At 33.8% G+C, this 22,867-nt stretch overlaps 4 protein-coding genes across 7 annotated transcripts; 2 read left to right on the forward strand and 2 right to left on the reverse strand.

Annotated features, from left to right (window-relative positions):
- Positions 1-295: 295 nt before the first annotated feature.
- On the reverse strand, positions 296-10,636 carry LOC126918922 (uncharacterized). 2 transcript variants are annotated; one of them, XM_050727507.1, is made up of 5 exons: positions 10,210-10,636; positions 7,135-10,141; positions 1,103-1,197; positions 620-809; positions 296-514 (listed from the first exon to the last, which is right to left on the reverse strand). In XM_050727507.1, exons 2-5 carry the CDS (start codon positions 7,141-7,143, stop codon positions 392-394), a joined length of 417 nt encoding a protein of 138 aa, XP_050583464.1. In that variant the 5' UTR covers positions 7,144-10,141; positions 10,210-10,636; the 3' UTR covers positions 296-391. The 2 variants fall into 2 exon arrangements, with proteins under 2 accessions (XP_050583464.1, XP_050583463.1); XM_050727506.1 differs by having other exon boundaries at positions 7,135-10,636.
- A 1,415-nt stretch (positions 10,637-12,051) lies between these two features.
- On the forward strand, positions 12,052-13,685 carry LOC126918917 (S-phase kinase-associated protein 1). The gene is made up of 3 exons (XM_050727501.1): positions 12,052-12,282; positions 12,655-12,933; positions 13,115-13,685. Exons 2-3 carry the CDS (start codon positions 12,655-12,657, stop codon positions 13,322-13,324), a joined length of 489 nt encoding a protein of 162 aa, XP_050583458.1. The 5' UTR covers positions 12,052-12,282; the 3' UTR covers positions 13,325-13,685.
- Positions 13,686-13,827: 142 nt separating this feature from the next.
- On the forward strand, positions 13,828-18,744 carry LOC126918882 (beta-alanine-activating enzyme). Of its 3 annotated transcripts, XM_050727392.1 has the most exons (11): positions 13,828-14,130; positions 14,202-14,463; positions 14,536-14,994; positions 15,070-15,449; positions 15,532-15,620; positions 15,697-16,616; positions 16,684-16,835; positions 16,914-17,077; positions 17,148-17,288; positions 17,374-17,411; positions 17,499-17,691. In XM_050727392.1, the coding sequence occupies exons 1-10, from the start codon at positions 14,127-14,129 to the stop codon at positions 17,401-17,403; spliced, it is 2,601 nt and encodes an 866-aa protein (XP_050583349.1). In that variant the 5' UTR covers positions 13,828-14,126; the 3' UTR covers positions 17,404-17,411; positions 17,499-17,691. The 3 variants fall into 3 exon arrangements, with proteins under 3 accessions (XP_050583349.1, XP_050583347.1, XP_050583348.1); XM_050727390.1 differs by having other exon boundaries at positions 17,148-17,411; positions 17,499-18,744; XM_050727391.1 differs by having other exon boundaries at positions 16,956-17,077; positions 17,148-17,411; positions 17,499-18,744.
- On the reverse strand, positions 17,954-22,473 carry LOC126918896 (rab GDP dissociation inhibitor beta). Its single transcript, XM_050727439.1, has 5 exons — positions 22,096-22,473; positions 20,237-20,650; positions 19,926-20,139; positions 19,664-19,846; positions 17,954-19,590 (listed from the first exon to the last, which is right to left on the reverse strand). Exons 1-5 carry the CDS (start codon positions 22,254-22,256, stop codon positions 19,234-19,236), a joined length of 1,329 nt encoding a protein of 442 aa, XP_050583396.1. The 5' UTR covers positions 22,257-22,473; the 3' UTR covers positions 17,954-19,233.
- Positions 22,474-22,867: the final 394 nt, after the last annotated feature.

The following is a 22,867-nucleotide window of genomic DNA, read 5'->3' on the forward strand; positions in this document are numbered from 1 at the left end:
TGTAACACATGTGTATTGTTAGTAACGTGGATACAATGGTTTAATTATAATTTGGTTTTAAAAACCAACCAAAAAAAAGCAAAATGACTACTTGAAAACAGAAAAAATAGGAACGAGATAAAAACAAGTGGAGCAAGAAGATTTCTAATACAAAGGTAAAAGTAAAGGGAAAGTTTTATTTCGCGTGTGTGATAGAGAGGGCGAGGGAGAGACAGAGCGAGAGGGTGGCAGAGAGGGAAGAGAGAGAGAGAGAGAGAGAGAGGGGGAGATAGACAGACAGACAGACAAACAGAGCGAAAGAGAAAGAAGACTAAATATATATTTCTAAAATTTTAAACGATGAAAAATGTTTGCACAAGTCGAGAAAATTTGTATTTCCTGATCATTTCATTCAATAGCTGTCCGAAGAGTCCAATTCCGACAAGAAGTTCTCTATTATAGATGGCTTTCGTTTATTCATTTCATCGTTTCTTAATTTGTGGCGAGCAGATCGTGTAATATCCTTTTGCAGATCCTATAACAGATCAAGAAGATATCAAACCTGTCTATTATCCCTTTCTTAATATTTTGCTCGATTAACTTTCGACGTATAAATAAGAAAGATAATAAAATAACTTACATCGTCAAGCAAAGCAATCAACAGTTTTGACTTCGATAGAGGAATGTAAGGAATACGATGTCTTTCTTCAAATTCCTTGATGCAATTTATGTTTCCTTCACTCCCCTCGCATCCTAATCCGTACATGATCGGGAACATTGCACGTTTTCTTGACATCGAACCTCTACACATTTGATGGTACGGAAATGCTCTATGGAGATATAAGGAATATAATTACTGTTCATGTTTCTCATATTTAGACTGCGTATATCTATACGTTTATACGAATTTTGAAAGTGCAAAAATGTATAGAATGAGTATGGTATGATGCAAAAATATATAAAATATCCAAAGCATAGTTTCTGCAATACTTGGTGCGTAAAACAGATCTCTGCTTAGATTCTATTTGTTTAATCGTGTTAATAAAAATATAAATCTGCATAAACATCCGCAGTCTACTCATATCATTAAATTTAATAAAAATATATGCATATGTATACATACTCGCAATTCACGCTTTCACTACGTTCACTCCGAACGTGAAAATAACAAAGTAGGATGGCAAAAATGATCATGCATCGTTGGATGTAAGCCACAACCTGTAAATAATTTCGATAATTATTATTCATTTAAGAGTTTTCAATATTCGAGAAATAATAAATCAGTTCGTTATTGTCTTATATATTTTACGTCGCTAACGATAAAAATGGAAATAACTTAAAAAACGAATCGACGTCATATAAGTTTGTCTGTGCGAAAGCAGAAGTCATTGAATTTCAGCAATTTTCGTGTCCGGCTTGTCAATCGGGGGAGGGAAGACGACTTCATCCAAAATCAATATCAGATTTCCTTTTATTTTCAACTTGACGAAGGCAAAGGGAGAACAAGTTCGTGGCGTATCACCCAATTTGCGCCAACCTGTTCTTTTCCACATCTTGTTCTTGTTATTTGCGAGCGAACGTTTCGAATGCAGCTCTTAATAATCTCATTGGATAGAAAATATCGTACGCCGAAACGTACAAGGGTCTCAAAATTTAAGTGGGCGTACGTTGCGTCCGACATTGATTTACTAAGAATAAAGAATACATAAAAATGCAAAATATACGAGATCAAAGTTTTGCAATGTAGAAAACATATTTGAAATCGTTTCTTTTCTAAATTCGTGAAATATAATTTTATAACTTTATACTTTTTAAATGGTAAAACGCTAAATTTGATCTTGGTGAAACCAATAATTTAGTTTGAAAAGAAAATAGCCGTTTTCCCGTAAGAAGCTTCCAATACCGATTGAAAAAGTATACGTTAAATGTATACATTATTTTTAATATCTTTGTTATTTTAACGTAATAATCAACGCGGTTACGTGCAATTTACCTCTGATTCGTTCCTAATCCAGGTCAATTAGTTAATTTCCAGTTTACGTGTAGTGTTTCCTGAGAGAACATGTGCTGTCGCGATTCGATTCAGATTTCGCTGGGCATTTACCTATGTACTTATACGTACGTATGCCAGACTGCGTATAACAGTCTCATGAAGAATTTGTAAACGGAATATAAATCGGTGTTTCCGATGATTATCGATTAAACGCCTATAGTCGTCGCATAGTAGATTTAACAGGGATGATAAAATCACGATACGTGAGATAAATCTTAATGCGTCTTCCGGGTGCTTTGTCGAACAATTTTAATCAAGATGTAAAGCGATATCTCGCGGTTAGGGCAAAATTATGCTCGTCGTTATACATTTTAATATCCTTAAATCATGATTAAAATCGCTCTTTCAACGACATAGGTAGACACGTGTTTTCGATAGTGTCCTTTGTTGCTTTTTTCTCTCTTTTTTTCCTTTTTTTTTTTTTGGTTACGATTTTTATTTGCAACATATTGCAACTTTCGAGGCAACGATACGAGGCTATCAAGACGAAAGTAATATTTCTTTCCGGCAATCGCAAACATGTAACGTTAATTTTTACTCACGATTGTCGTTCGGCGACGTTCATGTATTAATTTGGAATTTATCAAAGGAACCACTGAACAGGTTATAGGTAGTAGGTGGTGACGGAACCGCGCGGTAATGTTGCACATGGTTAATTTCAGCTAATTGGTGGGTATTGCAATTACAGAAATTATGCAAATTGATCGACAGTTGACGATACAGTCTAAAAAGCTTTGGCATACCCACAGCAACTATTGTAGCACGTCAGGGTCTTCTTTTTGTTTCTGACTTCGTAAAGGAGAAACCAGCGTAATCTTTTCTGTTTCTATCAAAATCGATATACATACATGTATACAACATATTTTCTTTATCGAGATAGATAAGAACGATAGAAATTCGAATATTTATTAAAAACAAAAAAAAGAAAAAAATAGAACGAAACACAGAGACTTGTTGATATACAAATACAATACTGTTCATTTACGACGCGAATATCGTTTTATATTTCCCACACGCATCAGAGGTAATGCGGTTGTGAATGTGCAGCAAAAGCGTTTTTGCTTTGATGGAAAATGTACAGGGATGTCGGTGGATTTTTAATTGAAAAAGACCGTCGTAGTCTTCGGAAATGAGCGTGTTCTACAAACTCAGATATATCACGGTATTTTCACCTTTTTATACGAATGCTGTAGCATGTTGTTACCACGGGTACTGACATTCTCGTCTATATTTCTTCATTATGAAATACGTTACGTTACGCCGCTACCATAACCGTACGATCTTATTATTCGATACAGGCAATTGTCACGTAAGTTGATTCAAATATGAGTTGACCCGAAACCACATTTTCCTACCATTTCACGTGCTTTTAAACAAAAAGTTTAGAAGCTTTTTTTTTTCAATTCCGGAATCAGGAATGAAAAATAAACGAAATTAAGCGAATTTAAACTGATAACGATAACGCGCCGCAACAAATTAATTATCAGAGGGAAAGTTTTTCGTGTGGGTTTCGCAATGGAATTGTTCGATCTATCCCCCTTTCGATGCGATGGTATCAGTTACCGCTTTTTCGTGGAACCAGTCACTGTTTGCTCACAGGCAGTTACGTAATGGCGACTAATCAAATGGCTATTAACATAATGTATAAATTTCGTGTAATTCATTGAAAATCGGTGTTCGAGGGGATGAAGTCTAAAGTCTCGAAGGATTCTTTTGTCCCCGCTCTCCCACAATCTTTATGCCTTGTTAGGGAACGCTTTAGGCAAAAAAGAAGTTGCGTATCGACCTCGGAATGAAAACGTTCTACCTACGCGTTGATGTAAAATTTCGAATGATTTAAAAATTTATCTTTATTCCAGTCAAATATAACACGTTCGCTGTACGTTTCTTTTGTATTATCATTAAATTCATTTAATACTAAAAGTAAGAGCTCGCATCACTGGTCACGTGGAATTTTTTGCTAAAGATCGAACAACGTATTTTCTTTGATCTGTTATTATTATACCGATCTTTATCCTCTTTTTTCCCCCTATAATTTTCATTCTCATTTGGCATCAAATTTATCAAAGCTTTTATATCTGGTTACATTTATGTGATAATTAGTGAGACGCTTATAATTTATAATACGTAGAAGTCGATGTTCATTTTTACGGGGGTTAAATGAATTTGTGTGCCGATTTTTCACGCTATTCCTTGATAGAAAAGTAGAATATCTACGAGTTACCTCTGGTATTTTCCACCGATAGTCAGCTTTGGAATAAATAACATAAATTTCGGCACGGACGATGCTCGATTTGCTGTCGCGTCTGCTCGTCGTAACTCGTCGGAACGAGACGGGTTATTAAATTTCGTCCGGGGTCACAGTCTGCTGATCTGAATCGAATCATTACATAGACGAACACTTATAAAAGTTGCCATCTTGGTCGTTGTAATCGTTTTATCAAATTGTCCAGGCTCTACAATTTTTTTAACTCGATCTCACGAATCTAGTTAATGGCATTTTCGAACCGTTCGTTTGTTCTATAAAACGATTCACGTTCGTTTCTATCATTCTCAAAATGCAAGCGATTTTGCTAAAATTCCAATATAAATACCGCAGACAATTTTCTACAGTAAAAAATTTTCAAAACAAAGTCGCAGTACCAAGTGCTTTTAGTGCTAAAAGTGCTTTTTAGAAAGAAACGCAGGAAGTGTATAGTGAGCGAATTTTAAAGGGAGCAGCGATATTTACACTTGATGTCGAATCGGTAATCCGCAAGAAAAATTGTCTTCGTTGGTAAAATTGAACGGAAATATAAGAAGCGCAAATAATTATTCAGGGAGGTAGAGTGGACAGGGAGCGGATGAGAATAAGGAGAAGAAGGCAAGCGAGATAGTAGGGAAAAGCTAGAAACGCACGATTTAACCCCTGGCTCGGAAGTGGGGCGCCTTGGCGTCTCTCTGTCTCGTGGCATAGAAAAACCTCTCCACTCTTCTTCTTTTTCTTTTTCCACTCGCGCTGTCATATCCTTTCGCTTTATATCCGAATTCTCCTCTACGCACTTTCCTTGTCATCGAATTTATTTTATTCCACTTTATCGAAGAAACTTTTCGTTTGACCGTGCGTTCGATCGCGCGAAAGTACGTTGTTCGCGATACAAGATATTTTTACTTCGATTCAAAATTCATCTTTTTCTTTTCAGACGACTAAAGAAATATACTCAATTTAATTTAATTTAAGTTAATAAAAAGAGATGTATTTTTAAACGATAACACGAAAAAAGAACGTCTGTTGGTATAACCAGGGCAAAACGTGTTGAGTCTCTGCTACGCGAATGTATAAATTCATTGAGCAGCGGGTTATTTTTTCTCTTAAACTAAAGTTACAACTTTATTCATCGACAGTCGGAGGGTCATAAAATTCACTCGGTTTCCATCATGCTCTACGTAATTCAATGTCCAGACCAACTCATTGATCGAAAAGAAAAAAAAATGTTATTTAATGAATACCGTGAAAGCACGTAAAAACTGGAAACCGCTAATGTTGTAACATGGAATCGTCATTTCAGTACATCGATCTATCATTCTTTCACGTCAGACTGTCGTACGAATTCGTGGTGCTGTTTAGTTGCGTATCGAGAAACGAATTATTCATAGCTATCGCGGTCCGTTAGAATAAGGCAAAGGATCTTCGATAATTATGGCCATGAAAATACACAGCTGCTGATCCCGGGTGGCAGTGATGAATCTCTAACGCGTGATAACGAGTACACGAAAACCCGTGGCGCCGTGCAGCTATGGATGAATCGTAAACATTTCTCCCAGCGCAAACAAGAAAAGCTTTATGTATTCGCCGGCGACACATCGAATTAGACGTAGCGTATCCGAAGTGGTTGGATTTCCTTCTAGTTTCCTATCTCTTGCATTCTATTTCATTCCTATTGGTTTCTGGTTCGCCGTCACATCTCATGGTCCGATTGTTATTCTCCAGCCAAATAGAAGACCAAAGACAGAGAGAGATAAACTGATCATAGCAGGCACATTCCTTACATCGTATAATAATTTTGTCCAATGTTGAATTTACGAGGAACGCGGCCAATTGTTGTCACGAGATAATTAACTCCCGATAATAATACAAAGTAAATTCTTTTCGCGTAAATTTCTGCGCTAGTAAATTTTGCTTTCTATGGTACGTAAAATGTAGATATTATAGATGGCATCTTTCCTTTTTTTTATGGTTCATAACTCTATTCACAACCACTTTTTCTCGTATACCTTTGTTGCCTCTATCTCCTATCACTCGTATATCGACCATATAAATCTACAGTTTAAAGTTATTTAAAAATTTGTCACATAAGAAAATTCAGCAAACTGCTGCTTTGATGATTCTCGAATTAACGCAGATTAATCTACTTTGTACGATTATTTAATAAAACTAATTTCACTTTTCTCACAAACCACGCGCCGTTTTCCTACATCTTTTTCCTTTTTTTATTTACATTAACATTTTGCAACAGAGATATGCGTACTTTAAAATTTATCAGTTATGAATAGCAAAAAGATAGATGTATGGATGCATATAGCTAATCGACGAAACGATTTTATAACGAAAATACTATTTAACGAATTGCTGGGCCTAACGATAAGTGCTTGTTACAAACCATTTCGTTCGTTCGACTGGAGCCGTGTTCGCTAAAATCGAGATGATTTTCCTAAACTCAACGCGACGAATACGATTGCGATCGTAACTGGTTTGTTTGTAAATGACGCGAAAGACTACCAGCGATGACAATTTTGTACGATAGAACAGGGAAGATCAACGAACTGTTTAAGTTCAACGTTTCTATCCTATACACGTCACACCTCTGTTTCTTTTCTCCCCCATTGTCTAAGGCGACTTTAAACTAGGTGTGTCAAACTCGCGATATGTTAAAGATAAATTCGTTCGTGTCCATAGACGGGAGTTGTCATCGAGGGACTTTCGACATTTTCAATGCTCGGTGAAATCGTTGATCACCGTTCTATTGAACCGATCGTGCGAATCAAACGAGAAGAAACGAAAAAAACGAACGTAACGGAATGCAAGAAAATGAAGATGTTACTGAAAATGCGTTAACACTTACCGTTACCATGTTTGTGAGATTAAAGAGGTATCGCAGGTGGAAGGAGTAAGCAAATCGTGCTGCCACGTAAAGCGAACAATTTCGAGTTTTTGCTGGAGTCGAAGTTAAAGGTTGGCCTCGATGGTAGCAAGCGGTCCTCGGCGATGATACTCGAATGACACCACCACGCGGTGATCACGAGGCACAAGTTTCAGTGCCGACGTGCTGGCTTGTCTCTTGATCGTATGAACGAAGAGGGGGTGTTTGGTACCACGAGAGCTTGAGAGCTTGGAGTTTGGAGGTCAGAGGGCGAGTGATTGGTGGAGCTTGCGCGGGCCACATTTATACTGCAACCACTCACCCCTCTTCTACGTTCTTCTTCCGTACCACCAAGAGAAGCAGAGCTGAATCCACCACTATTGGTACCAGCATCACCGATGTGTTCCTCCTCCACGTCGTTACGGCCGCCCCGTATGTATTATACACCCTCTGGTTCATTACGTCATTGGATTAGTCTCCACCCCGAACGATGATATCACAGGAAATCCCTCGGCGAAACTGGCGACCGGCGAGCATCGAAAAACTGTTTTTCAGACGTAGAAACTTCTTACGTAGTAAGAACGAAGATTCATGAATGAACCTCTATGAATGAAGCCCGAACGGAGGGAGGACATCGTTTCTAGGTACGATATAACACGATAACTTTCGATTCGTGCAATTGCATTTTCTTTCTTTCTACTCGAAATTGGATTGAAGTAATGATGCGTGGTTTGGTCGTGGACCGTTTGTTTTTGGAAATTTGCAGATTGTGATCGGGAAAGGAAATTGCGTGCGTGAAATCGAAGCGATACAGGAACGTGGTTGTCTCGTTACAATTTACGTCACAGTACTTGGAGAAATTGCCATTAGATTATTTAGATCATTGAAATTTTAAGTTTCGCTTATGACGTTTACTTCCGACGAAATTGCTTCTCTTAAAACGAAATCAATGTATAGACGTCGAAACGAAGAAATATAGCCGGATAGATTGCTTTCGCAACCTTTAGATACAATTGCAGTTGATATTTGTATTTGCACGCTCGAATAGACTTCGCTCTTTTTGGCCGTCAAATCTTCTATCACCATTGTATCTTGGTATATTAAAATCTTCGTAGACTCGTCTGAGCGTAAGGAATCTTCTCCTTCTTCTTCCTTCTTGCTGTTCTTACGTCTTCTTAGACATCGTTCGAGAGTCTCATGCGCGAGACTCTGATTCTCGCGATTCAGTGCAGACTGAACTGCAGAACCTAATTAATTGGTTGGTACATAATTTCGATGATTAGCGTTCAATGAGCAGTGCTGAAGAAAATAATACAGAAATATTAAGAAATCGATTAATCGGGATATTACGAGCAAATGTTGTCGAATCGTTTATAATGGAACAGCGGAACTTAATATCAGTTTCGAAAGATGCTCTTGAAAAATCACCGACGACGATGGTTAACGAACGTAAGAATTACAGACGCGAGTTTATTCCTTTTTTTTTTTTTTTTTGAGGAATAATTAACCCACAACGCCCGCGTAGGTCTCATTAAAAACGACAGGCAAGACTTGGCAGGCAGGTATCTGTTTAATATGAAAAAGCAGTCGTTCGCTTTTTTCTCTTTCCTTCTTTGTTCTTTCTTACTTTTATGCGTGGCAAGTGGTTGAGGAAAGTTCGTTTAGAATATCTTTTCATGAATAGGTGAAGCGTCAGTCCAATTGTAAAGAACCTAGATCTTTTGTCTTCGACAACTACTACACCTTTAATAATAATAGAAGTCGTAGTTTCATAATCGATCGTATCAGTTGATCTACCCTTCAAGGAATTTTCTCGAACAACATATAACTTTTCCTCCTACGATTACGAATAAATTGGATCTCTTCGTTTCGTTTAATTGCCTGGTGGAATCGTTGCAAGTCGATGAAATCGTAACGATCGTTTTTGTATGATGTTTTCCGCAGTGCGGCCAAAAGAAGCGCGAAAACGGCACCGATCATCAAAAGCTATTGCAATTAATTCGCAATTATTCGAACATCTATTCAGTGGAAATACGTTGAAGAGGGGAAGAAAAAAAGATTCGAAAATGCTTTAATAGTAAGAAGAAAGAAGAGAGGAGGGGTGTGAAGAGATGAGAAGGACAGACATAGCGGCGCCTTTGGGGCGAAGGATCTGCGTAATTCGGCATTTATCACCGCAACCATTACGTAGTGTAGAGCAGCTATATCGACGTACGTCACGAAGAAAGATCTTGCTTTATTTTGTGATGTCACTACCCTTCATGCTTAAATTTTTCATCTGTTTGAACCCAGGCCAAATATGTCGCATCTCATTTCTTTCAGATTTTTGGCGACCATTAAAAAGAACGGTAATATTTTAAGTAGTTTGAACAAAGTTAACTATTTTAACAATCGATGATAAATAAAATTCGAAGAAGAGATCCAGAATCGTATCGATGCTTTTATGAAAGTTTATTTCATTCGACGAGAATTTTAATAAGGTTTCACGCTCGAGAGATGGGGTGAAATCGTAGCTTTTACAAAAGGTTCTCGAAGCATGTAAAAGACACCGCGAGCTATTTAGAAGTAATCTCGTTAACATCCACTACGGTTATGATCGCTCTTAATAGTTGCGTAAGACTTATAATCTTTGTCTTTACCAGTCTCGTTTCCTTTTCACTCTTATTCTTTGAGTTACATATAAAATTTGTCCTGGAGCTTTTTAAGCTTCTTTAATTATTAGCGATCACGTTCCCTAACATTTCTTCGACGTTCACTGTGTCCAAAAAACCGTTTCGTAAAATCAGGTGACATATTTATGCAATTGCACGTTTAATTAAATTATTGACATGCTTCATGTAAAATTTGAACTTTCAACGAGTCACGAAACTTGTGAGTCCTCTTTCGTATTTTCTTTCAGTTCAATTAACCGTTTCCAATGATTTTCCAATATATGTATTGTTTCATCTTTTTGCTCTATCATGGTTAACATGTAAGTATACCAAGCAACCTGTAAATGTTTGTGCAAATTTATATCTTTATAAACATGTTTGTGGAAATGGTATTTCTTTTACCTACTAGATATTAGAACTAATATTACGTTTATAGATGTGTGCGGGAACTCGAAAATGTCGGCAAACCTATAGTCGGAATAAGATACCAAATCAGGACGGGTTAGGTTTCCGAAAATTTCGGGATTCTCCAGTATGTCGAAATTCTCGACAAATGTTTTCGTCTCGACCAGATATTATCGGGTTTTCTCATACTTCTAATACTGTACTTCAGATATTTCATATATTTTTGCAGTGTTCAGGTATATGCAATGTGTGCACTTTTAAATTTATGCACAAATGCATAAGCCTTTACAGTGTGACACTGAAAACTATGAAATATATACACTGACGATCATATGTATTGGAATACTACTAAATAGGAGAATGTTTAGTACAAATTGAATACTTTTCACAGTTTTTATTTGCTAGTTATTTAATTCGCATCGTATGTGACTTAGAATCTAAAATAAAAAATAAAAAAGACTAAATTTTTTCAATCAATATAACAAGTAAGTCTTCAAATATTTATGATTGACAGTGCATATACATATAGAATACATGTTTCTAGAAAACATCGTTTTCGTCGTAAACGTATGGTATCTTTCAATAACTTTTCCATTTCATTCAATTGGACGATTGATTGAAACGTTACGACTCATTCGTTTATCTTGCTTCGAGTAAACTAACTCGCATTAATGCATCTTTCGACGCATCGATAGTAAAACTACCCTAGCGAACGAGTCCTCTCGTTCCATTCGAAGGATCGATCAGCGAGGAAATCAAACGAACTTTTTGATACAGCTATCGAATCAACGTGACGAAGGCTCTGGTACTCTGCTTGTAATAATTGTACTTTTGCGAGAAATTGTTCACAGCTTTCCAACCGATATGTATAAAGGAAAAAAGAGGAACGATGAACAAAGTAAAGAAAGAATAAAGTGAAATCTAATCTTTTTCATCATTCGTTTCTGCAATGGAGAAAATATTATAATAATTGTAAGACTAAAAAGAAGAAACAATGAACGAAAGAAAAGGAAAGAAGATGAAGAAGACGACTTACAGTAAAAGAGGGTAAGTGAACATGCGTAGGCTATTCGGTTGGCGCCTAGACAAGTATTCCTCTCATATGAATCCACTGCTCGTTTATGCATTCCTACTTTTATAGATTCTCTTTCGGCCGAATCATTTGAGCAATAGTAAGGCATAATTTTATGGTTTCAAATGATGGAGTCAGATGCTCTTGTTTTTATCATGGTTATACCGAAAATCATATGGCTCATTATGGTAGAAAATTACTGTGCAATTTTTTTCTATCAACTCATATTCTATTAACTTAATACGATACCTCGTAATTTTTTAGTATCCAGTGATGTACCCTTAGGCGCCACGCGGCTCGAATAATAATTCGATATCTCCGTAAATATAGTGCCAAGCTTCTTCATTGCAAATGATTTTTATGCAAATAAAATTTGTGCAATAATTATTTATTTTTGTAATGTAATATTTTATTATCTAATTATAATTAGTACTTTGTAGCTAATTAAAAAATTTTATTTTCTTCTGATATTCTTAACGTTATTCTTCCGTGAACTTATCTATGCAGTTTGTTAAAACGCTTTTCAAACGCTGATTGGTTCTTGAGAATGCCTATTGAATATGTACAAAAATCAATTGATTTATTAAATACTTAATATAAATAAGAAGATTTATAATTATACACAAATTACGTTTAATCTAATATTTTATTGTTATGACTTTAAAATTAAAATAAAATTTAATTCTATGATAAATCGAATTTTCTTAGAACTTGTGATTATTGCGCAGTATCGTGGCGCCATCTTACACTAAATTCAGTGTATTGCACAAATTCATGTTCCCTCCATAGCAAAACTACAAAGAGAAAAAGAAATAGTAGAGTAAGGACGTAAATAGGTTCTCGACGCATTGAAAAGGACAGCAAACGAATATTGAGTCAGAGGGAGAGAATAAAAGTTATAACGGGAGCAACAAAGAGCAGGAGAACAAGTGCCTTCTGCTGATCAACGGTGTAGCAAATTATTCAATATTTCTGTACATTGACTGCAAGAAATATTTTACGGTGATTACTCTGATATTTTATCGAATTTACATAAGAGAAATTCAGTTTTCTAACTTAGTGTTTAGTCTTTCAAAATAGTTAATACTCTTGAGCAAATAATTTGTTACAAGAAAATGTCGTTTGCATTAAATGTTTTGCTGTATGGACGAAGTGTTTGTGTATCTCAAATTTTTTTATAACCTAATAGTGCATGAAAAAGAATCCGAAATTATTTCTTGAGTAATGGATATACTTTTTAACGTATTAAAATGAAAGAAACAACGATGCTTGTATTTAAATAAGAAAACACTTCGTTTATGCACAGAAAATATTTTTTTCGAAACTATGTAGTTAATGAGCATATTATAAGTAGTGGTTGAAAATTTTTTCTAGATGCCTAATATCAAGCTACAGAGCTCCGATGGTGAAGTTTTCGAGGTGGATGTTGATATTGCAAAGTGTTCAGTCACTATAAAGACCATGTTGGAAGACCTTGGAATGGACGAAGATGAGGAAGAAGTGGTACCTCTGCCGAACGTTAACTCAGCAATCCTGAGGAAAGTAATACAATGGGCTACTTATCATAAGGACGATCCACCTCCACCAGAAGATGACGAAAATAAAGAGAAACGTACTGACGATATAAGTTCTTGGGACGCAGATTTCTTGAAGGTAAATATCTCATTTCTGTTAATATTATTTATTTTGTAATATTAACATTAGTTTAATATTAATTCTTTTATTAATTATTAATGTTATTAATAAGTGATGTCATGAATATATATAATACATACATGCAATAGTACATAAAAACATATAATTTTAAATTCAATTAAACTTTATAAATTTATAGGTTGATCAAGGAACTTTGTTTGAATTAATTTTGGCAGCTAATTACCTTGATATTAAGGGATTGTTAGATGTAACGTGTAAAACTGTTGCTAATATGATAAAGGGCAAAACACCAGAAGAAATTCGAAAGACATTCAATATTAAAAATGACTTTTCTGCATCTGAGGAGGAACAAGTTCGCAAAGAAAATGAATGGTGTGAAGAAAAATAGATTTATTCTTGGATACCTGGTTTCTTGGTTATTAAAAAATTCAGTTCCAATGTTTGAAATTTTAAAAGTTAATACATGACTTCTATTGTTTTGAAGAAGTCATTAAGTGCTGGTCACAGCACATTCCGTTCAATGCAGCAAACAGTGTATACATTTTAAATTTAAGAATCAGTCACATTAATGTGTTTGTGGTTTATTTATTTCAGATTCCTTATATAAAATTTAATAATACCACTTAGCGTGCATAATGGAAATTAAACAAGTTTGTAATATTGTATTGATTGTTATCTCTACCTTAGGAGTATAGTAGATCTGCATAACTATTGTGTTTCATTTACATAGAATATAAATTTAATTTCTACCTTTGACAATTTTTTTACATTATCCTTATATCCTATGATAGAAAATTATATAAATGTGAAGTAAAAAATTATTTGTAAATTTATGAAAAGAGAATTTATGTTAGCATAAATTATTAATAATAGTTGATAATTGAAATATACCCTTAAAAGTGAAATAAAAATACATATGTCAACGCGCACGCATGCGCGTAAATGTGTGTATGTTACGTTTTCTAATGCAAATGTGTAAATATAAAATGTATGCTTTTTTTCTAACACAGAAGCAACTATTGCATTTTGCATTATCTGTCAAATACAAATGAAGAAATTACGTATTGTAATATATAATGAAAAAATTATAGTAGGTATTTATTTACTATGTTAGAAAAACATGCGACGTAACCTATGATCAAAGCTTTTAAAATATTAAAGAATTAATATCGAATGATATTTAATACATAATGGGTGAGTGTGGAGTATAAACATTCAGTATCCTAGTTTTAATTAATACGTATTAAAATATGTAATTATTTTAGATAATGAAAAAGAGAATTTACTATTTTATCCCAATGGTTCAAAAAATTTTGCAAAAAAGTTACATGATATTTGTAATTGGGATCAACTTGATAATGTAGCTATAGAATATCATGATTTGCAAGAAGTCATCTATATAAATTACAGAGAACTTCTTGTTACACAAAGTTTGATTTCTGATTATTTAAAATGCATAAAAAACATTGAATTTATTGGTATAAATTTTGATATTCCTGAATATTGTGTAATTTCTGTGATACTTGGGTAAGATTTTAAATTGTTTCGAATATCTAAGATATTGACATAATAATTATATTTCTGATCTTTTTTTTGTAGAATTCTAAGTAGTGAGCATAGTTTTGTAAATATACCTGTTGATTCAACAGAATTCACGAATCTAAAAAACCATTTAAGCTTACATTATTTCTTTTCAAAACAAATGGATGTTGAGGGGGATATTGTATACGAATTTAAAATACACAGAGAATGTATTTACCTTATTAAAATCAAAGACGTACAGAAACAAATTACCCAAAAAGTAAAACAAAATTATTATGCTTATGCAATTTCTACATCTGGTTCAACAGGAGCACCGAAAGTAGTCAGAGTACCTCACTCATGTATAGTCCCTAATGTTTTGGATTTGAACAAAGTACTGGAAATAACAAACTGTGATAAAATTTCTCAATTTACAAATTTTACATTTGATCCTAGTATTATTGAAATTTTTCTTGCTCTCTCAAATGCTGCAACACTGTTTATGGTATCAAGGTTATTGAAAAGTGATCCAAATAGGTAAATAGTAATTATGTGGGGAAATACAACTTTTATATAGAAACCTGTTTTTACATAAGTCTTCTTTATTTTCAGGCTTTTGAAAGAAAGTTATTCTAATCAAATTACTGTACTACAAATAACTCCATCAGTTTTTATGTATAGCTGGACAGCTGAATCTTTAAAATCTAGTATTTTAAGTAATAATACTTTATTAAGAGTTATTCTCTTTGGCGGAGAACCTTTTCCTAAACTAGAATTAATTTCTGAAGCCAAGCATCCTTATAATAATACCAAAATTTATAACATCTATGGTATTACTGAAGTATCCTGTTGGGCTAGTATTAATGAAATAATGATAACAAATACGCAATTTAATGTACAGTGTTTAGGTCAAGTGTTATCACATACTATATTTCAAGTTAGGAACGAAAGAGATGAAGTAATTACAAATGGTACAGGCTTCCTCTATATAGGTAATTTTACTATCATAGAGATTTTATTTTAATTTCGTAATACCATAAGAAAAATTGTTATATGTTGTATGTCTTTATGCAGGAAGTAATCAAAGAGTGTGTCTCATGAATGATGAAAATATTGAAGATTTAGAATTACCAGTATTTCGTGATTCTGGTGATATAGTTAATGTGAGTTAATGTGAACATAGTTAGATAATATTTAATAACAACTATGATACTAATAATACATATATTTCTATTTTAGATTGATGAAGAAGGAAGGATATTTTATAAGGGAAGAAGGGATAGCTTTATTAAAAGATTTGGGAATAAAGTAGATTTAACAAAGCTTAAAGAATTTGTATTACAAATAGATTTTGTGAAAAGTTGTTACGTAATATGGGATGATAGTTGCCATCATTTACATTTATATTTTTCTATTAAGGAAAATGTCACAAATAATCATAATATAAATACTGATATAATGAAACATCTCCACAAATTAGATTCCTTATATAGACCAGATAAAATTCATTTCATGGAGCATATTGAATTTACGTCTAGTGGAAAAATTTCTTTAGAATTTTTTAAGAAGTATCACATACAAAGAATGGTAATACATCAGACAATAGAAAACATTGACTTCCAACAAATTAAAATTGCTTTTAAATCAATTTGGAAAAATAATTTACAATGTGAAAATGATGGATTTGTAAAATTAGGAGGAACATCTGTAATAGCACTTCAATTATCAAATACTATATCTGAAACACTAAACATAGAATTTCCTGAATTAATTGGCATGCTTTTAATGGATGCTACTATCGACGAATGTCTTAATTATATAAAAAGTGTTATATTGAATAATGATCAAAAGAAAATGATCAATCTCAAATCTCATTTTAATAGTACTAAAGAAGTCCCTTTAACTAATATTGGTAAAGAAGACATGAAGTCTTTAGAAGATTCTGATGAAAAAAGAAAAACTTGTGACTTGATGATTCAAACAAATGAGATATACACCTGTCAGTGGTATAAGTGTAGAGGACAAACATGTAAAAATGTGTCAGATATAAATGAAGAACACAAGTTACAATATAACGCAATTTCAAATGTTAAAATATTAAAAACTTATGATTTGAAAAAATGTGTAGATGCATCACCGGCTGTATTCCATTATTCAGAGTAAGTATATTTTTAATGAACTATTTTGAATATAGTCTGTAACTCGATGAAAAATTATTTTATTTAGTGGAAAAACATATGCAACTGTTGGTTCTCACTCTGGTTTTATTTTTACTTTTGGATTACAAAAGAAGTGTTGTAATTCTACATTCAAAATCAAACTACCTGATAGGGTTGAAGCCTCAGTTTTGGTTTTGGATGATTTCAGAGGTATAGTGGGTAAGTTTCTTAATTAAAAGTAGGTTTCTTAAAAGACAAAAAATCTATTTGTATTTCCTTAACTTCTTTTTCTTACAGGATGTTATGATGGTAATATATATTGTTTTCATTTAAAAACAGGGGATATTATTTGGAATCATCAAACAGGAAATGTTGTAAAAAGTTCTGCAATATTGTGTAAAATAAAGGGAATAATATTTGTTGGTTCTTATGACTGTTATATATACTGTCTATCTGTGAAGGTATCTGTTCACAGTGACATTAAATGATACAAAAAAAAAAGATAATAATAATAATAAATATACATTATAGGATGGATCTGAAGTTTGGAAATGTAAATTCGGCGATGGAAGTATTAGCGCATCTGGTTGTTTACATGTTTCGTCAGACACTGTATTGTTTGGAACTTTAGATGGATTATGTCTAGCACTTCAACAATCATCAGGAAAACTTGTATGGAAGCATAAATTGTCAGATCCAATTTTTGTTGCTCCTTTGTCACTGAATAATGGGCTTGTCTTATTTTGTTCTGTAACAGGACTGCTATGTTGCTTTGATATTGAAGTAAATGTTAAGGTAACATATATAAAAGAATTGGATATATATACTCATTATTTCGTAAAACTAATCGTTCCTACTTGATTTTACTTTTCAACTTTACAGATGTGGTCTTACAAAATCAATGGCAATGTATTTTCATATATTGTGAAGCAGAGTGATACCTCCACAAAGCATGAAACTATTATTCTAGCTAGTCAAAATAAGAATGTGTATTGTTTAGAATCAAAAGATACAAACTTTAAAACTAAACCCACATTAAAATATATATTAAATTTACATTCACCAATCTTCGCCACTCCCTGGTGTGAAAATGATTTTCTGATCATAGCATGTACAGATGGTACTTTAAATATTTATAACTCTATAGAAAATAGATTGATAAAAGTTGAAAAACTTCCTGGCGAGGTTTTTTCATCACCAGTTATTGATAATAATATTATAATCATTGGATGCAGGGATAATAACGTCTATATTCTAGAACTTGTTTAAATTATAGTTGGTAAGTAAATATATTAAGTATTCGTTTGTGTCATGAAATGGATAGGAATACAAATTAATGAAATTAATATAGTATGATTTATTTTTTTTATGACTGTCATTACAGTTACGTGAATAACGTTTTAGATAAAGTAATAGGGAATCACGTACCTTTGTTCAATGAATTTCATATGTAATACGAATTCGCGATGCGCTTACAGTTTGAAGCAAAATGCAAGCGAAATAAAAAATTCTGAGAAATAGCCAATCACTCATCAACAAAACATTCACGCATACGAAAGTGCACACGTATAGTAATTTCAAAAACGATGTACGTCTGTGCATACTTGTCTCTTTTAGATGTTTCTCTATCAATAATGATGACCTTATAAATATTGGACAAAGAAATATTCCAATTCTTAAGCTCACATAAAATAACAATATCTCAACGATTCCACATTTTTTCTATATTCTCACTCTTACGTATTTGAGATTTATATATATCTATGTAATTTATGTAAATGGTTGGCCGCTTTTTTCTGCTTTCAATATTTTGACATAAATTTTCTACAATCTTTTCTGTTACAGGCAATTAGTTTTTGAAAGTGCTTCAATTTATATGTATGAACTTCGTATTTTTTAATGTATATGTTTGGAATTTGAATTAATATCATAACTAAATGTGCAGAATTATGACATATTTTCTAATGCTATACAGCGACATGCTATTTATATAATTGCGTGTAGGATTCATTTTTTTAAATTACTTCTATATTGTACCTCATGACTTTTTGACTACTGTAATTAGCAATATAACTATAGGATTCTGTAACATTTACAATCTCAATAAACAGTTATCCTTATGTTTTAATTTGATAGTTAAAATATGATACAATTATAAAGTCACGATAATCGGCACTGTCATATTTAATTCAAATCTCATGTCAGTGACGAATACATGGGTACACAAACCGTATAATAAATTGCATTTTGTAATTGTTCAAAATTTATCGACGAATATGCAGACGACAAATATTCTAATATTAATCTTTTTTTGTGTGTGTGAAAATGGTCGTACACGTATACTTTAGACATAATGTAAAAAGGGCAGTTTATAGAATTAGATTGGGATAAATTTGAAAAATAAATTTTGAATAACGTTTGCGTTTGTCATTAAAGTTCTCTATTAAAGAGAATCTAGGATTAGGCATAAGTCTATTAGCAGATTGTATCTGCTCTGAGACTTCGGTAAACACCGATGTTATCGGTATACACACATTACATTATGTTGCTTGCTTGCTTTTTTCAATTCAGCATGAACTAGTATTAAAACTGACCAGTAACCGTAATTATCTTATGGTTACTGATCTTCATCGCCTAGGTCTTGCTTTACTTTGTTAAAATCGAACTCCTCGCCGGTAGCTCGTTTAAATATATCAAGAACATCTAAACAAGTAGTTTCAAAATGCGTTGTGGCATCATAACTGGTTGATATAAAAATCTGACTGTCCAGACCGTTGTCTGTTGGTTCCATATAATCAGAAACTGATATGAACTTTTGTTTGATTGGTCCTAATAAATCCAAGCCAGGTTTGATTTCCGCCTCCGGATTTTTCGTTTCAACTGTAGTAGATACCATGGCTATGAACCATCCTTTTGCCGCTACTTGATGGGTATGTGATACTAGAGATACGTAGATATCAGAATTACGATTAACCTAGGAAATGGAAACAAATGAATACAATGACAATATATTGGAACACGGAAACGAAATGTAAGTTTCTATTTACTTGTTTCTGAGGAATAATAATTTGCGTTGACAAGGCATCTGCTGTATTCGGTATAGGATGGTCTAAAAGACAAATGCATCTTATCACCTGACCCACTTTTTTCACACGATCAGGTACATATGTGGGATCACAAAATACTTGTTTGCATTGGGCTACTTCATCGCCAGAACGTACACCAACAACCTGCGATAAGAATCAATAATTAATCATGGATTTAATTCAGTAGTTTCCTTTTAATTAAAAAAAAAATTCAAATTTGTACCTTTCCATCCTTTATAACGATTTCGTCGATCGGTTTGTCCAACATATACGTTCCACCATAAATCGCGCTAAGTCGTGCGAAACCTTGAGGAAGCTCACCCAAGCCGTACATAGGATACAGATATGGTGATTTTCCGTAACGTGCTAAACTATCGCTGTACAATTTAATTCTTCTTATAGTAGTAATTGCGCTTTGGCTTATATACTCGTCGTCTCTGAAGCAGCAAAATATTAGCGTATATATCATCAAGTTATTAATATATTTCCAAAATAATATTTGTGTTTATATATATATATATATTTTTTTTTTACCTATAAAGGGCTAATGCATGCCCTGTGAAATCCTGAGTGTTTTTATCGAGATTAAATTTATTGTACAAAGCGCTCATGCTATTATTAAATGGATCGAAGCCGTCCCAAGTTCTGGGGTCGTCTTCTTGCATGTTCTGCACCCATATAAGAAAACTACGAAAACGTCTTTTCTCGAAAAGGCCCATTAAATCACTGGACAGTGCTTCTTGCTGATCTATCGGCACCTTCGAAATCTTGCCGGATTTATAGACATACGATCCTTCAACGCACTTGAATTCCAAATAACGCGTCACGCCTGTGTGAATTAGAAGTTTTACCAACAATCCATTTGCCATCAGGAACTTTGGAATCAAATCAACGTTCCAGTCGCGACCACGACCATAAGCTTCATCCGGCGGTGGGGCTTTGAATTTCCTAGATAACGTATGAGAAACTAAAATTAATCATCATAATATTTCACTAATGCGACATATTTCTTTCTGAAAATACAGTTTGAACTTTTGTAAAATTTCGATAACGCTGGTAGTATGAAAGTATCTTCTATGATTATTATCAGTTTAAGAAATAGTATCGAATTATTAATAATTTCTAATTATTAATATTTACCAACAAAACGTTACAATGGTTTTCATTTATTTTTTTCGATATATTCAAAGTGAACAATCAAATAAAAAATATTTTATCAGCCAATAATCGTAAATTTTATGCGAATATGAGAAAGAAATTATAGTTTCTTATTAATATTACGACAATCCGTCCTGGAAAGCAGTTTCGTTCCGTTTACTTTCACATTGTTTTTTAAGCATTCTTTCGATCGGATTATACGCGAGTGCAGTCGAATAACAGTTACTGTTACAACAGATGGGTAGTTTAGATGTGTGTTATAATTTATTGAGTGCAACCGGACACATGATAACCGTCTCCCCGATGAACCAGAAGCACAATCATGCGTTTGTGTGATCGTTCTTCGTGTCATAAACAGTAGAAGAAAACACGCCATCAGATTTTTCTATTTTGTAAAGAAAAATCTTCGAAAGCATTTAATAAAAATTAATTTCTATGTATATAAAAAACACTCTTTTTTCATATAAAAAATTTAATGGAAAAGAAACGATAATGGGTAAAAGAATCAGAGTAACTTTTATTTAAAATTTCGAATTGGCGCAAGGAGGCAAACATATGTTCAATTTCACAGGAAGTGTACTAAGCTAACGGTACCACTTCGATTATCCAACATATTTCTCCTGTTAAGTTCTTAAACACATGACAGATTAATCTCATATCTTGTCATGTATTCTTTTTGTATTCGAAGCGATTAAATAGATATACATAGTTTTTTTCGAATGATAAATGAAGGTATGTGGAAGGAGGTGAGAGGTGGGAGGTGGAAGATTGGGATGGACGAGCGAGTAGTAAGGAAAAATGTATCTTAAAAGGGAAATAGCGTGTCGCGGTAATTGTAAAATACTACACAGCTAATTTATTAAGTTCGATGGAGCATGTATTTCTCTGGGGCGGGACCTTTCCCCCTCCCCTTTATCGAATGACGTTTTAGTCAATCTCCCGACAGATTTGTTTAGAAAAGAATGAAAATTTGGGAGCAGTTGAAGAGTAACGACGCATCACGGCAGGTGAATACGTACGTCACGCTTCGCCTCGGGATGTACTTAACGGAAGAATTTAACCAAATGATAATCAACGGCTATTGCGAAATAAAACGGGGAAAAAATCAATATTAAAGACGAATCATTGCATCGTACGAGTCGTTGATCACACAGTTTCAAATACGATACTAATGCCGGCAATAGTATGACATTAAAATGGATCATGGGAATATTTGATTGATCGAAATAACTTACGCGAATAGATCATCCAGAGGCGTAATCGAGGCAGATTCACCGCCGTAATATTTATTTCGATCTACATGGAGCACTTTCTTCCCACTGACCGATAGCATACCCGAAAGTATGCATTCCTTGAGTCCGGTGCCCAACACGATCGCGTCGTATTCTTCATTCATGTTGCTCAAAATGCAGAGAAATTGATCACAGCACTGAACGCGGGGTTCTCGTGAATCTTTCTTAGGAATGCTACAAAAGGCGGAAAAACGATAGCACACGGCCGCGCGTCTGCCAACCTGCACGACTATTATGCCGGAACGGAAGACCTCGTTCTTTCGCTCGTAACTGATGACGGAGTTGCTGGTAGAACGTCGGTAGTGGTGGTGTTACTGATGATGGAGCTACTGCGATGTTACATTCTCCCTAGGTTCTCGCAATTCCCCATTCTACAAATCATTCGAGCGTATCTTTTATAAAGTAGCAAAATTGTATATTTCTGAGGTCTAGAGATTTTATTATTACATTTAAGATACTCCATTAACATTTTGCAATTTTAAAACTTTAGTAAATCGATGAAATAGTTGGCTAATCATGGGAAAATTCGAATCATGCTTTATAAAAGTACTAGTATCCATGTTCTGTACATATATATATACTTATGTATCCGTTTGATTTACAGAGTGAAAGCTATAATTATAAATGTATCAACTTTTGTTACAAATGCAGGATGACTTTCAAAAACCGCGGAAGCGCGGTACTAGGGACTTTGTATTCTATGCGTTAAAAAATT

This window comes from Bombus affinis, chromosome 7, assembly GCF_024516045.1.
Source record: "Bombus affinis isolate iyBomAffi1 chromosome 7, iyBomAffi1.2, whole genome shotgun sequence".
Lineage (NCBI taxonomy): Eukaryota > Metazoa > Arthropoda > Insecta > Hymenoptera > Apidae > Bombus > Bombus affinis.